This window comes from Schistocerca nitens, chromosome 12 (assembly GCF_023898315.1).
Source record: "Schistocerca nitens isolate TAMUIC-IGC-003100 chromosome 12, iqSchNite1.1, whole genome shotgun sequence".
NCBI classification, from domain to species: domain Eukaryota; kingdom Metazoa; phylum Arthropoda; class Insecta; order Orthoptera; family Acrididae; genus Schistocerca; species Schistocerca nitens.
Window position 1 is genome coordinate 120,806,965 of NC_064625.1, and position 15,917 is coordinate 120,822,881.

Genomic DNA, 15,917 nt, shown 5'->3' on the forward strand with positions numbered 1-15,917 from the left:
CCACTGATACTGCATTTTTTTTACCAACTGTAGAATTCAGAAAAAGAAACACTTCAAGTGATTGTAATTCTAATTTTCTTTGTTTACTCTTCTCCCCTGTCTCTATTGTATTCTTTGCTTTACTCATTTTAAGCAGTGAAGCAATGTGCATGTAATATCAAGACCATAGGGTGTATTCATCTTGTTCACATAACGTCCATGTTAAATGCATCTATAACTATCCAGGCAGCAGAGCTGATGACATGTTATTTACAGATGCGGAAAATGTTGTGCCTCTTGTGGTGTCCGCTGAATTCTTTCAAATGGCACCCTTATTTGAGCACTGTCTGGTATTTTTTCGCCACAACATTACTGAAATTTTGGAGAAATCTACAAAACTGCACTATCTAAATGACAACATAATCTCAAGGTAAAATTACATAGTGCATGTGTGTGTATATACAAGAACATTAAGAATATTCTTTCCAGTGTATTTCAGAAAGCATTCTGTAGTAGCACACACAATTGTATGGCGAAAGACAACTATGTTACAACTGGAAAGTACTTGGAACAGTGAATGGTCATCTAAACATAATGTTGATTGCAATAGGTTAGTGGTTATGCACATAATGATAAAAACATTGCACTATCATTAAGAACAATATTGAATGTTGAAATGAAATACTGAAGTTGTTAAATAAACTCACCCAGATAGATGTGTGTGTTAGCAAGCCTCTTCCAAGATTCAGATAGGTGTGCTGGCCCTGAATCAAATCTTTCCAGTGGATTAACAATGAGGGCTGTTGTGCACACCAGCCTGGATGCAGTTTTAGATGGTTTCCCTCATTTGACTAGGTGAATTTAGGCTTTTACCTATGTCTTACCTCTGTTACACAATATGTAAACGCTTCAGAAATGAGATAACACGAGATGCAGACAGATGAGGTACACAATTTCTACCCCAGCAGGAAGTAGTGGTGACAGGAAGGGCATTGGTCTGCGTTCTACTCCTACAATTGCCAAATCCAGTATAACATGCTGACTCTATGAATATACAGGTTAAAGCCAAGAAAAAGGAAACAGAAGTTGTTGGTTAATATATAACATAAAGAGAAGGCCACTAGCTCTCCTGTCTTTTGAGCATACATTCACTGACAAAACAAGTTAAGCACCTGGCAGGATAAGTTTGAAGTACCCACTATTCCGTAGATGACCATTTACAACAGGTACTCATAAAGCTTTAATTGTCACCTAAAAAAAAGGTATATGATTAGTTAGTTAGTTTGTGTGGACATGTCTGCAGTCTTGTTACACACTGAAATCCTCATGCCACAGTCCTATAGGAGCCAAAGCAGAACAATGCAACTCGTTGGTAAAGTGAGTATCGAGCAGTGATTCATTTTTGATAGCACCAGAATTGTTGCAACTGTTTCAGGCCGATCCAGACAGCTAAAGAAATCATTTGAATTGGTCTGACACAGCTGCAACAGTCCCAGTGCTACCAAAAATTAAATGTAATGATGTCAGGTCAATCTAGATTACAAAAAAAGTAATCTGAATTGGCGAAACACACAAAGGAACATTCCCAGGTCTCAACAATTGATCTTGATGAAACTTGGCGGGTGGGTAGAGGGGGCAAAATAGTGCAATATGTATTTTTTTGTTTGTGCCCAGTTTCACTTTTAAGGGGTAAAACTCAACCCATAAGATAATTTGGCATTTTAGGTTTTGAGGGAATATCTTCAAAACACTGATGAGTAAAAACTGTTTTTCATATGAAAGTTGATATGTAATTAATGTTTTGAAAACTGTATAATCTATTGTGCTAGCTTAAAATTTTGCAAAATACTCCAGCACCATTTATTAATTTTGAGAAATGAAAACTTTTGTGACAACATAAACTAAAGAAGCTTTCAAGCCGCATACATTCCCGTCTAATAAAGTTAGTTTCTGAAATATGGTGCCATAAGCTGTACACAATGCAACAACAATAAAAAAGTGTTCTTTAATTTATGCTGTAACAAAAGTTTTCTGTTTTCAAAATTAATTAATAGTAATGGGGTATTTTGCAAAATTTCAAATTGTTACAAAAGTTGATCATACAGTTTTCAAGAACAGCAGTTACATATAAACTTTTATATGAGTAACGCTTTTTATATATAGTCGTTTCAAAGATGTTCCATGTAATCCTAAAACGCCAAATTACCTTTCTGGTTGTGTTTTATGCCTTAAAAGTGAAATTGGGCGCAAACAAAAAATGTGTATTGTACAATTTTTCCCTGTCTGTACACCTGTCAAGTTACATCAATGTTGTTTATTCACATTTTAGGATGTTTCCTTGAGAACTGCAACATTTCTGGTGCTGCTGAAAATGAATTACAGCATGGTATTCAACTTTATCACTGAGTTATGCCACTTCATTTTGGATTTTGTAGTGGCATGTTGTAGTATTGTGGCACAAGGATTTCAGAGTGTAACTGGATTGCAGACATGTACACACAAACAGAAAATTAACTATGTAACTTTATTGTTTTCAGCTGATAATTAAAATTGTATGACTACATCTTGTTATAAGCAGATATGTAAATCACTAAACTTGCAAACATTTATGGAGGCTAGAATAGCCACCAGATTGCTTTAATATTGTTACCATGTGACATATTAACAGCTCTTACAGGATGTACAAGTTGCTACCAAAAATAAACAGGATGTACAAGTTGCTATCAAAAATATCTGAAAATTTCATTGCACTGATCAAACCAGTAGCAGTATGACATTCTGCCATTATGTCTTGAGGTATACTAAGTCTGTTCAAAAAATTCAGGAACTTTGTCCACAAAGTTTTTTATGCTTACCTTTTACTTATTCTGCATGGTCTCCTTTGAAATCCTCTCCTCTTCCACAATTGATACACCACTTCCAACGTCTTTCCTTTTCCGTAAGCAGTCTTGGTATGCTTCTTGCAGAATTGCATGAAGTGCCGTCTGCGAATTTTCTTTTATCTTGTCTATCATTGCAAGTGTTTGTCTTTTGATTGGGATTTTCAACTGTGAAACAAAAAAAAGTCTGGAGAGTACGGGGGATGAGGCAGCACAGTGATTTCTTTTTTTGTGCACCATCAGAGTTGAATGTGCAGGTGTATAATCGTGATGCAAGAGCCATGAATTTTCTCACCACATTTCAGGCCATTTCCTTCTCAGGTTTTCTTGCAGGCATCATAACACATCCCGATAGTACCATTGATTAACAGTTTGTTCCTGTGGCATGAACATCAGCAGGCATCCTGAATGAAAGTTACTTCTAACTTCTGTCTGGCTATTTTTAAACTGTGTGAACCATTCATAACACTGAGTACAGCTTAAGCACTCATCACCATAGGCTTCCTGCATCATTTGGTGTGTTTCTGTAAAGGTTTTCTTTACTTCCACACAAAATTTAATGCAGATGTATTGCTTGTCTAACTCTGCCGTATCGAAATTTGCTAACTCTGAGACACAACATTCTACTCAATACAGTACTGACCAGTAATTAACAGACATACAACAATGAAACTTCTGCCAGTTACAAATTAAACACAGGCTTGTGCAGGGATGCCAACCGTATTTTGCTCTAACACACCATTGGTTCAAAATTATGAATGTTCTGGAATTTTTTGAACAGACCTCATAAGTCTTAGCTAGTGCAACACAAAGTTTCGTCATCTTTAGCACATGCAGTTGTCAGTTGTAGTGATGTATGTCAGGATATGTGTCAGTGCTTCTGCAGACTGTGGAATGGAAAACACAAAGGAGTAGCAGATTTGCATCAAATTCTATTTCTAATTGAAGAAAACTGCAACTGAAACCCACTGCATGCTCACAGAGACATCTGCTGAGAGTGCATTGAGTCAAGTAAGAACATTTGAGTGGTTCAAGTGCTTCAAGGAAGGCCAAGAATCTGTGGAAGATGACAAATATTTTGATCAACTGTCAACATGCACAACACCAGAAATGATCATTAAAATGTGTGATTCGTGAAGACCGAAGACAGACAATTATCGATGTCTGGAACACGGTTGGGCTGTTGCATGATACATGTTAATAAATTGTAGTTGATGAACTGAACATGAGGTTAAAGGCAGTGAAGTTTGTTCCTTGTCTTCTCAGCATCGGCCAACAAAATCCCAAAATTCAGACGCACACTCAGTTACAATAAAGAGTTAAAGACTGTCCAAAATTTTTATCCAGAGTCATAACAGGTGATTGTAGTTGGTATTTTTCGATTTATGTGTTTGATATTTGTTTAAAATTTTTTGAAATAACATATAAATGAGTTTAAGAGATTGGAAAATGACTCCAAAGATTTTCATATGTTTTATCTTTCATAATTATATGAAATTGTAATGAAAACTGGGTCTCTGAAATGAAGCAAAAATCATCTTCTCCAAGGTCAAAAAAGCTTGGCAAGTTCATAGCAGTTTGAAGTCATTGTTGATCTTTTTTTTTTTTCCAGCATTCATGAAATATGTTGGGGAGGGGGGGGGGGGGGGCAGCAGTGTCAGATGGCTCTGACAGGTGAGCTTAGTGGAAGTAAAGACAGCTAGCAAGCCATGAGGCCCAGCAGTCCTCAGGGTTTTTCCAGGCAGGAAAAGGGGTGTGTTCCAGCGACACAGTCATGGGATGAGCTAATATGGAGGGGCCTGTGACATGAAATATCATTATTAATATGGTTTTAATGAAAATACATTAAAACTCATTAGAAGTGTGCCAGTTTTGGAACCATGGCATTGGGGCAAGTTCATTGAACATGAATCCATGTCTGAAGCTTTAACAGTTAAAAAGTTATTGACATTATTACCATTATTGTTTACAGTAAATTATAACAACTGGATCCATAATGAAAGTCGCACTTATGATAAACTCCACAAAAGAGGATAATGCCTGCAATATAATGAACAGATTATTTCTAATCAAACTACTATAAAGATGTTATAAACAATTTAGTTTATTTATGTAAATAATGTCATAACTATGAATTCTTCCACAGAGACACAGTTTATCTTATCAGCTTGAGTTTCTTTCCTTAACATTCCAATAACTTTTGATGTGTATGAGTTGTAGCTGTGATTTAAAAATAGGTCAAATTAGTGTTTTGACAAGAGTGATGGATGTTGAGATTTAAGAGTTTGATATTTGTTTAAAATCGTTAAAATAATGTATAAATAAATTTAAGAGTTTGGAGAATGACTGCAGAGCTTTTCGTATGTTTTATCATAAGTAATTATATGAAATTGGGATGAAAGTTATGATTGGTAGTCGGGATGAAAGTATCTGTATTGAATCAAGAAATGGTCATGCGACCGAACCTTTTAAAAAGCATGCAGGAGAGAGCTCATGGTCTTTTGCCTATCGTCTTATGTCTGGAGTGTTGGTGAGGTATTTTGTCTGGACCCAATAACACAACAGTAGTGCATATGCTGCAACTTCTATTTTCATGTACTTGGGTTGTATGGTGTGATTTGGTGCATGCTGCGGGTATAATGTTATATGTCTGCACAAAGTAATACCAAAATTTGCACTGGTGATAGATACTGTTTAGTTATTCAGTGAGTTACTGTGTGTAGCCAGCATTCACATACGTTGTGATTCTCTAAAAAATAATTGAAAGGAATTCATATAAAACTTCAAATCAATCTATTCCGTAATGTCTCACTGCCAATATAAGGCTTTGGTATTAACATTATTATGTTGTGTTGTTGGGCTAAAAGCAGCTGTGTATGACCACCTCCTATTGATGATAGTCATTGGCCATACATTGCTCACACCCTAGGGACAGGAGAAAATGTTGTACTGGTCAGTCTGTTGATGGGCAGTTTTCCTGTGTGGTTTTGAGGTGACCGAGGGAAAATGTTCAGTGCAAATGACCAGAGTTGTGGAAAAAGAAAGATTGGTTGGTGCACTGTGACAATGCACATGCACATGCCTTGCTCATAGTGAAGAAATTCCTGGCCAAAAACCACATGGCAATTCCCCCCCTCTTACTAGCCAGGCTTACCTCCATGAGACTTCTGCATGTTCCCAAAAATGAAAACTGCATTGAAAGAGGGATATTTTGATTTAACTGAAAACATTCAAGTGGAATTGCAATGGGTCCTGGACATGCTTCACCCCGTGGACTTCCAGGAGTGCTCCCTACAGTGGGAATTAATTGGGATCATTGGATACAGCCCCTAGGTGACTACTTTGAAGTGATGGAGGACTTTAGGACATAAGTATAGTTTACTGATTTTTACCGTGAAATTCTTGGATATTTTGGGTAGCACTTTGTGTAATGGACATGCAGTGTACTGAATGGTTAGTGAGCACTGTGAAGGGCCATAGAGAGTGCCAAATACTTGCATGAGACAATGTTAACAGTACTTAACAAAATATGAAACGGACAACATTGTGGATCTTCATGGAATGCTGTAGGAAATGTGTGATATCCAGGTGTTGGCTATTTTGAATGCGACAGTAACTCGTTGTTAACTGAATATGACTGCCCGAGAATCCACATATGTTGTTAAAATCCTAGTTGACCAGGCCTGATCACTGAGGGATGACTGTCATTTTGTGCACCAGAGTGTAACATTTTACATCTCTCATTTGTGCACTAGTAATAGATTTAGTAGAACACCATTTGTTGTCATCCCACCCTACTTCAAACAACTGTTTTGTGCAAATATGGCCATGTCAAAGGAAAAGGACACTTTCTGTCACTGTTTTAATGAAACAGACAAGGTGTGTTCAAAAATTGATGTGAATTTTCACTTTTTGGAAAGAATTTTATTTATTTGTCTCCATCACTGTTTTTCACCTTCAGAGTAGTTCCCATCAGTGCACTTGCACCATAATGTTCCCCAGTCCACAAAACACTTTTGAAACTCTGTCTCTGAGATGGCATTTAGCTCTCTCGGTGATGTGTTTTTAATATAATTTATGTTTGTAAAATAGTAGCCCTTTAAGTTTAATTTTGAGAACAGAAAAGAGTCACAAGGAGCCATGTTCGGTGAATATGGAAGCTGGGACATCATTACAGTATTGTTTTTGGCCAAAAATTCATCAACAAACAATGAAGTGGCCCAAATCCATGAAATTTTGAGGCATAAATCTGTTTGTTTCCCATCCCCCTCAGATAGTTTCATGCAAACAGTGATGACATGGTAAGTAGTATTCCCGTATTGATTGTTTGATCTTGTGGCAAGAACTCTTGGTGTACTGTCAAGTTAGAAGCAAAGAACACAATGAGCGTAACCTTCAAATTGAACTACACTTGTGAAGCTTTATTCAGTTTTGGTGCTTCAGAATGCTTCCACAGGGATGTCTGAGCCTTAGTTTCAATGTTGCACATACCATACCATTTCTTTTATTCCTAACTTGAGCCAACTTCCTCTCAGAGTAGCACTTGCATCCTATGTCCTCAGCTATTTTTTTGCACAAATGCCCATTTCTTTTATTCCTGTCTTGAGCTAACTTCCTCTCAGAGTTGCAGTTGCATCCTACGTACTCAGATGTTTTTTTGCATGTACCCTCATCCCATTCTTCTCTTACAGTTTTTATCTTCTGCTTCTTAACAGATGTCCTATCATTCTCTTCCTTCTTCTTGTCAGTGTTTCCTATATGTTTCTTTCATCGCTGATTCTGCTGAAACTTCCTCATTCCTTATAATCAAAATACCTGAAAAAATTTCATGGCAGGGTCATTTGATATGTCAGCATCATCAGTGACTGATCTGATTGTGATTTGGTGATCATTCACAGTCATTTATTTCACTTTTTGCACAATTTTGTCGAATGATGATGTGTTAGGATGTTCCAAGCACTCATATTCAGCATCTTCATGACCTTTTTCAGAATGCTTATTCCATTTGTAAACCTGATTTTACTCATAGCAGGCACACCAAGAGCAGTACTTAAAATTTTTAAAACATTGCTGCCCTTTAAACAATGGAAAATCCAGGATGGAACGTAACAATACCAGAGAAGGAAAGTTACTGCTCACAATATAGCAGAGATGCTGAGTCGCGATAGGCACAACAAATGCATTCACACAATTATAGCTTTCGGCCATTAAGGCCTTTGTCAGCAGTAGACGTACATACACACATGTGCACACACACACACACACATACACACACACACACACACACACTCACACAAATGCAACTTGCACACACGTCTGCAGTCTCAGAGAGCTGAAACAACACTGCGAGCAGTAGCACCAGTGCATGATGGGAGTGGCAACTGGGTGGGGATGAGGAGGAGGCTGGGGTGGGGAGGGGAGGCATAGTATGATGGGAATGGCGGACAGTGAAGTGTTGCAGTTTAGACGGATGGCAGGAGAGAAGGTCCAGAGGGGGCAGGGGGGAAGTAGTGGAATGGAGAGAAATAAAAAGAAATTAAAAGACTGGGTGTGGCAGTGAAATGACAGCTGTGTAGTCCTGTAATGGTAACAGGGAGGGGGCTGGATGGGTGAGGACAGTGGCTAACGAAGGTTGAAGTTAGGAGGGTTACGGGAATGTAGGATGTATCGCAGGAAAAGTTCCCATCTGCACAATTCAGGAAAGCTGGTGTTGGTGGGAAGGATCCATTTGGCACAGGCTGTGAAGCAGTCATTGAGATTTGGGATATCTTGTTTGGCAGTGTGTTCAGCAACAGGGTGGTCCACCTGTTTTTTGGCCACAGTTTGTCAGTGGCTGTTCGTGCGAACAGACCGCTTGTTGGTTGTTATGCCTGCGTAGAATGCAGCACAGTGGTTGCAGCTTAGTTTGTAAATCACATGACTGGTTTCGTAGGTAGCCCTGTCTTTGATGGGATAGGTGAAGTTAGTGACCGGACTGGAGTAGGTGGTGGTAGGAGGATGTATGGGAGAGGTCTTGCATGTAGGTGGTCTATTACAGGGGTATGAGCCATGAGATAAGGGATTGGGAGCAGGGATTGTGTAAGGATGGATGAGTATATTGTGTAGGTTCGGTGGAGGACGGAATACCACGGTAGGAGGGGTGGAAAGGATAGTGGGCAGGACATTCCTCATTTCAGGGCATGACGAGAGGTAATTGAAACCCTGGCAGAGAATGTAATTCAGTTGCTCCAGTCCCGGATGGTACTGAGTTACGAGGGGAATGCTCCTCTGTGGCTGGACTGTGGGACTTTGGGAGATGGTGGGAGACTGGAAAGATAAGGCATGGGAGATTTTTTTTTTTGTACAAGGATGGGAGGATAACTGCGGTCAGGGAAGGCTTCAGTGAGACCCTTGGTATATTTGAGAGGGACTGCTCGTCACTGCAGATGCGACAACCACGGGTGGCTTGACTGTAAGGGACTTCTTGGTATGGAATGGGTGGCAGCTGTCAAAGTGGAGGTATTGCTGGTGGTTAGTAGGTTTGATATGGATGGAAGTACTGATGTAGCCATCTCTGAGGTGAAGGTCAACGTCTAGGAAGGTGGCTTTTTGGGTTGAGTAGGACCAGGTGAAGCAAATGGGGGAGACATTGAGATTCTGGAGGAATGTGAATAAGGTGTCCTAACCTTCAATCCAGATAGTAAAGATGTCATCAGTGAATCTGAACCAGGTGAAGGGTTTAGGATACTGGGTTTTTAGGAAGGATTCCTCTAGATGGCCCATGAACAGGTTAGCATAGGATGGTGCCATGCAGCCGGCCATAGCCGTACTGCACATTTGTTTGTAGGTAATGAAGGCATACCCCTATAATAGACCTAGATGGAAGACCTGTCCCATACATCCTCCTACCACCACCTACTCCAGTCCAGTCACTAACATCACCTATCCCATCAAAGGCAGGGCTACCTGTGAAACCAGTCATGTGATTTACAAGCTAAGCAACCACAGTACTGCATTCTATTTAGGCATGACAACCAGCACACTGTCTGTCTGCATCAATGGCCATCTACAAACTGTGGCCAAAAAACAAGAGGACCACCCTGTTGCTGAACATGCTGCCAAACATGATATCCCTCATCTCAATGACTGCCTTCTGGTAGCGCTTGTCTGCCGAGAGGGTAATGATGAAGTCATCACCTTTTAGGGAACGAAGATCCTGAGTTCTGCGAAGTCTGTTTTGCCAGCAATCACTTTCTTGTTTATTACCTTATCTTCCACCTTGAAGCTCTGAGGTTTTCAAATCTTGTCTGGTGCCATCCCCAACAACCAGCTTTGCAACTCATCCTGTCCAGTAAGTCTCTGCTGCCTCAGGATTCTGTGCATCTTTTCTGTACCTCTCGCCATTTCCTAACCCTCGCCAGCACATTTTCTCGATCCATCTACCTGCCCCTTCTGCCCATATGTCAGAAGGAGGAGCCAATTGTTCCAAAAGCTTCCACATTTCCATAGCTTCTGTGTGTGTTTTCTCCTGCTGTCACTTTGTGAATAGATTTTTTATCTATACAGTCACATAATAAAGATCAGTCTTTTTGGTTTGCTAATCACTTTTAACAGTTTGAATTCAACTGTTCTATTTTCTGGCACTGTTTTTGTAAGTCCAGAAATTTTTTTTGATTAAAGAGTTTTGTGTTTTTTATTTCAAGAAAACTATTGCTTTTTTCTTATTTACTAACTTGATTTTTTTTTAAATTTATTTACCATGCTCAGAACATCTTCACATTTGTTACAAACACAGTCATGACATGACGAATTAATATCATGATTTATGAACTCCAGATAATGTTCGCACACCTCTCATGTAACCAGAAGTTGCGTTTCACATACGGTATGTCCTTTATCACACTTCTTTGCATTCTTTACATGAAGAGTTATTATAAAACTGCTTTTTAACTGAGACTGATGTAACACTGCACTGATCTGTCGGCATCATCTTGTATTCCTAAATTATGAAATAAAGTTTTTATTTCAAAATGAAAGGAGGAAAATGGCTTCCTCCAATATAAAATACACAGCAAAGTACAATAACTTACAAATATCTGTCCTAAGAGTCAATCAAAACAAAAAAATTGGACTAATTACAAACAATGGAAACTCCAGGTAGGAATATCAACAATGTAGTGAAAGACAGATTTCTACTTACTGTAAACAAGACTCACCAAGTTGCAGGTAGAGACAATTAAGAGACACTTACATAAAGCTTTCAGCCACAGTCTTAATAACAGTAAAAGAGAGATACACACCATTCATACACACAATATTTTCATACTCGTTGCAAACACAGTCATGATATGACCAATTACTAACATCATTTATGAACTCCAGATTATGTTCGCACACCTTTCATGTAAACAGAAGTTGCACTTCACATAGATTGCAGCCTGAGATGATGGAGATGGTAGTCATGTGTGCATGAGATGTGCTTGCTTGTGTGTATGAATGGTGTGTGTGCCTCTCTTTTACTGATGAAGGCTGTGGCAAAAGGTTTATGTAAGTGTCTTTTAATTGTGCCTGTCCACAGCTTAATGTGTCTTCTGTACATAAGTAGCAATCTGTCTTTTTGTACATAGTTGACTAATTACAAAGATAGATGGCATCAAAGTTAGATGCTAGTTTTATGCTAATATACAGCTAAATTACCATGGGTTGTGTATTATTTGATTTATTGACTAATTTTGCTCATCAGGAACAAGTTGCCTCAGATATCCATGGCCATGGTGTCAGACCCAACTCACACAGTTTCATGCTAATGATGTTGCCAAGTGATACTTTAAGTCTTTAAAGTGCCGCCTCTTGGGCAGTGGATCTGACGAGCACCGCTGGTCACTAAATGGAATAACACACAACATATGGTGGTTTATCTATAGATTAATTACTGCAGTCACTGTATCTCTTGCATTTGCTATGCTGTAATATTTTTATATATTTTGAGAAAATACACAAAACACAGGCAACCCGTGTTGTCTCCCATCCTGTTGGGCAGAGGTATTGGGAGTGCATGTATGTACATGCATGTGTGTGCAAGCATGTGTGTGCACATGAATAATGTTTCTCATAATACAGGATATCTGTGTAAAATGTATAATATTGTAAATTGTAGTAACTTGAGACATAATTGAGATATTTATTGGCAAATGGCTTTCAGAAGTATATGAACATCTTCTGTGTTTCCTTGTGGCAGTTGGTGCCATGTGCTCATGCCTGTAACCGCTTTGGTCACATAAATGTGTGTCAGAAGCCATGTGGTCCACAGCATAAGGTGTTCTTGTGCTTTCTCTCACAGAACTAAAGTCTGTAACACTGGTGCAATGTCATTTTTGGTGCGAGTATGGACTACGACCAACCTACGATGTTTCCACTTACATAACAATCAAGAAATGGGACAAGTAGCTCCAGGAAACTAGCAGTTTGCTGTTGATCTTGGGCCACCATGCCAAGCACACAATTCTGGAGGCTACTGTTGAATTAATCCATATGTCCCTCCATCAGAGTCCTCCTAAGTAGGCAATTCCAGTTACCAGAGACATCAGTTCATGATCTATTAGATCTGCGCCATTGTATTTGTCCAGCTATCACAGATGATAAGTCTGCACTGCTGAAAAAACACTTGGAGAGATGTTGAGCACAGATTAGATATCTTTCATGCCACTAATTGTGCACACATTGAGACATATTAGGTGTGTAAAAACAACATTTTGAGTTAGCATACCTTTAGAAACATATCATCAAGAAATATCTCAATTACTTTTCATGTTATTATATTTTATATTTATATTATTATATGTATGTTAGCATATGGTCCAGTTTTGATGACACCTGCTATCCCCCTTCCCCCATCCCTCATCTCTCATGTGGACCACTCTGCTTGTGTTTTTGCTGTGCTGTTGTCATCCACCACTTCTGGTGTTTTGGTGAACATTAGTATCTGTTTTTGTGTTAGTACCTTGAGCTTTCCTCTTAGGCCAGTAATCTTTCATTGTCCTGCTGAACTCTTACCTTTCATTCCTTGGACCATTTCCTGGTCTCGTTCTGGTTGACATCTGAAAGAGATATTAGGAAGGGTCTGGATTTAGTAGCTAAATGGTTGTCACCTCTGTTATTTACTATGTCTTGCTTAATGTGAAGTTCTGCAAGGTCTTCTTTATTCATTTGATACATTGGTTTTACCCTTGTTAGCTACTTTGAAAATCTTATAGAGCAATCTATGGAGGTCCATTCTGAAGAGCTGGCCGTAGAAAACTAATCCTTTCTTGTGATGGCATCAGTGCAGTTTTCTAGCTGTTGGTAGAGTTCATGGTTAGGTTTACCATCATCTCCCATCTGGTAGGATCCTTGCTCGCACTGTCTTTTGCAGGCATTTCCTTTCAAGGACTGTTACTGAGCTAAGGATAGGCACTTTTCTGCATATAGGACTAACGGTCTGCTTACTGTGTGTTTTGAGGCACACATTTTTCTGCAAGCATAGTAAGCCCTTTTCAGTTTGATTTTCCGTTTGCTCAAGAGCTATTATTTCTCTGAAATCCATTCTGCAAAGTACTTTATAGTATTTGCTCTCTTGATATGACTGGAAGTGCTGACTCTCATCATTCCAGAGGCATCTTTAATACCGGTAATGAATTCAATTCTCCCGACGTTGATCAATAGACTTGTTTCCCCTGATGCTAAATGCTTAGAAACCTCTTGTATCATTTTCCAGTAAAGTCATGTCATCAGCAAAAGCCAGCCATGGGATCTTTAGATTGTCTGCTTCAATCCTCATCCCTAATCCAATATTTGCTGGTAAAGATCTGGTCCACTCTCCGATGCTTTTTTCATGGCTCAGCTAAATAATATACATTACTTTGGATTTGGTGTTGTACAGAGTGGCATAAATCCAACCTTTTGAGTTTTCCATCAAATCCCATTTTTCTTAGTATTACAAAGGGAGTGGTTCTACCCAGGAAGTCCTGCACCATTTGGAAGTCTGCAAAGCTAGCTACCCAGTGCATGGCTCATTTCTTGTTGTATTTGAGGATGTTTGTGAAGCTTTGTGTTTGTTCAATACAGGATATTGATACTGTGAAAATTGCTTGATATTTTTTTAAGACTCTTGGAAAATATTTTGAATGAGATTGCAAGGAACAATATTTCTCTGTCCATTTTGCTTTCTTTTTCGCAAACTATGTGGATAATGGCTGAGCTTCAGTCATGTGGGAGAACCCGCTAGCCCATACATCCTTCATTGCTGTGAATATACTGGCTGAATCACCTAAAACTTGCATCTCAAATATTGCAGAAATGGAAAGTGTTATTGATGTGCGGTTTTCATAGAATGTATTGGTAGTCAGGGTCTAATAAGTAGGTTGTAATAATACTTAGAAAAGTGTACTTCTTCTGCAAACATATACTTTTTAATTGGAACTATGCCTATTGACAAATTAAAAGTAGACTGAATTAGAATGTCAGTGGTGTTTGTTGTGGGATTCTAGTGCAAATCGTTTATGAGAAATCATATTTTGAAAATTTCCCACACTCACACTTGTACAAAACCTGTGGTAGCACACGCTACAGAACAACACAAGTGCATACACTAGTTATGTGGATTGTGACTAGCAATGAGACAACTGACCATTGCAGGTTGTGTTCAAAATGACCACCGACAGTGACAATACACATTTACAGTTTGTTATGGAACGACTGCTGCACACATGCTAGCATTTCAGTGGAGATGTCCAAGCAGGCTTCAGTAATATGTCATTGACTATCATTGGGTGTAGTTGGTATGTCCATGTAGACAGATTCTTTCAGCTTTCCCCACAGAAAAATGTCTACAGGCATCAAATATGGGGAATGAGGTGGCTAGAGTACAGGTCCTCTGTGTCCAGTCCAAAATGGACAGCCATCAGGTTGATACCACAGGTTCCTCCTAGTCTGCAGAGGAACATCCTCTGTCATCTGCAGAAGGTGGTATGTTAGGAGGCTGTGATACTTGTGCACATTCAGTGTCCTGTCTATGAAAAACGGGCCTATGAACTGATGGTTCACTATCCCACACCACACATTTACACTATGTGGATGCTGACATTCCACCTGATGAAGCCAGTGGGGATTCTCAGCAGACCAGTAGTGCATGTTGCAGTTTACTGGCCATGATTGGTAAATGCAGCTTCATCGCTAAATAAGATAGTAATGCATCTGGAGTATCCTGTCTTAATGTTCATGTATAGAAGTTAACACAGTTCTCATAATTGTTTCCATGCAACACTTGGTGGAGAGAGATGTGATAGGAATGGAACCTATGTCGGTAGAGAGTGCATAGAACACTTGCTTGAATCATGTTACTTCCTTGTGCCATTGTGCAGAGCTAACATCCAGATCAACTGCAGCAGCAAGAACATTAATTTCACCCTCTTCTGTCACCACTTGTTTGCTTCTGTTATATTTTCTAGGTGCTACAATGCCACTTTCATGTAACTGGTTGAAGAGGTTGCCAAGATGGTTGCCATCTATTGGGATATCTTGAAGCATACATTGTACAAGAACAAACTGCATCCTGCTTACACTCTGTACACACCATAAGTATGTCAGCTTTTTCTGCATTGGTAAATCCTATCATCCACTCATCTACTGCTTGGGCTTGCAAGTCTCAGTGCACTCAAGGAACACACAAGGACGCTGTAAGCAAACATAACAACATTGTACCTACCAACTAAACAGGTTGAATGGCACAAACAAGTGTCACTGTGGGAACTTTTCAAAATATGATATCTTGTAAACAACACACATTAGAAACCTGCAACATACACCACTGACATTCTAATTTACCCTACTTTTAATTGGATAATATCAGTAGGCATTGTTCCATTTAAAGAAGTGTGTGTTTGCATAAAAAATACACTTTATAAGTATTATTACAATCTGTTGATTGGCTAACAATATGAGCCCCTGACTGACAATCCATTCTGTGAAAACCGCAAATCAATAACACTTTCCATTTCTGCAACATTTGCAATCCAAGTTTTAGATGGTTCACCCTATTATACT

The 15,917-nt window shown here is 39.1% G+C and overlaps 1 protein-coding gene across 1 annotated transcript in view; it reads left to right on the top strand.

The window, feature by feature from the left end:
* Positions 1-15,917, top strand: part of LOC126214946 (SANT and BTB domain regulator of class switch recombination-like) — a 119,407-nt gene that overhangs the window by 38,703 nt on the left and 64,787 nt on the right. Inside the window, exon 4 of the mRNA XM_049941583.1 lies at positions 226-409. Coding sequence (XP_049797540.1) covers positions 226-409 — 184 coding nt within the window. The remainder of the gene's footprint in view (positions 1-225; positions 410-15,917) is intronic.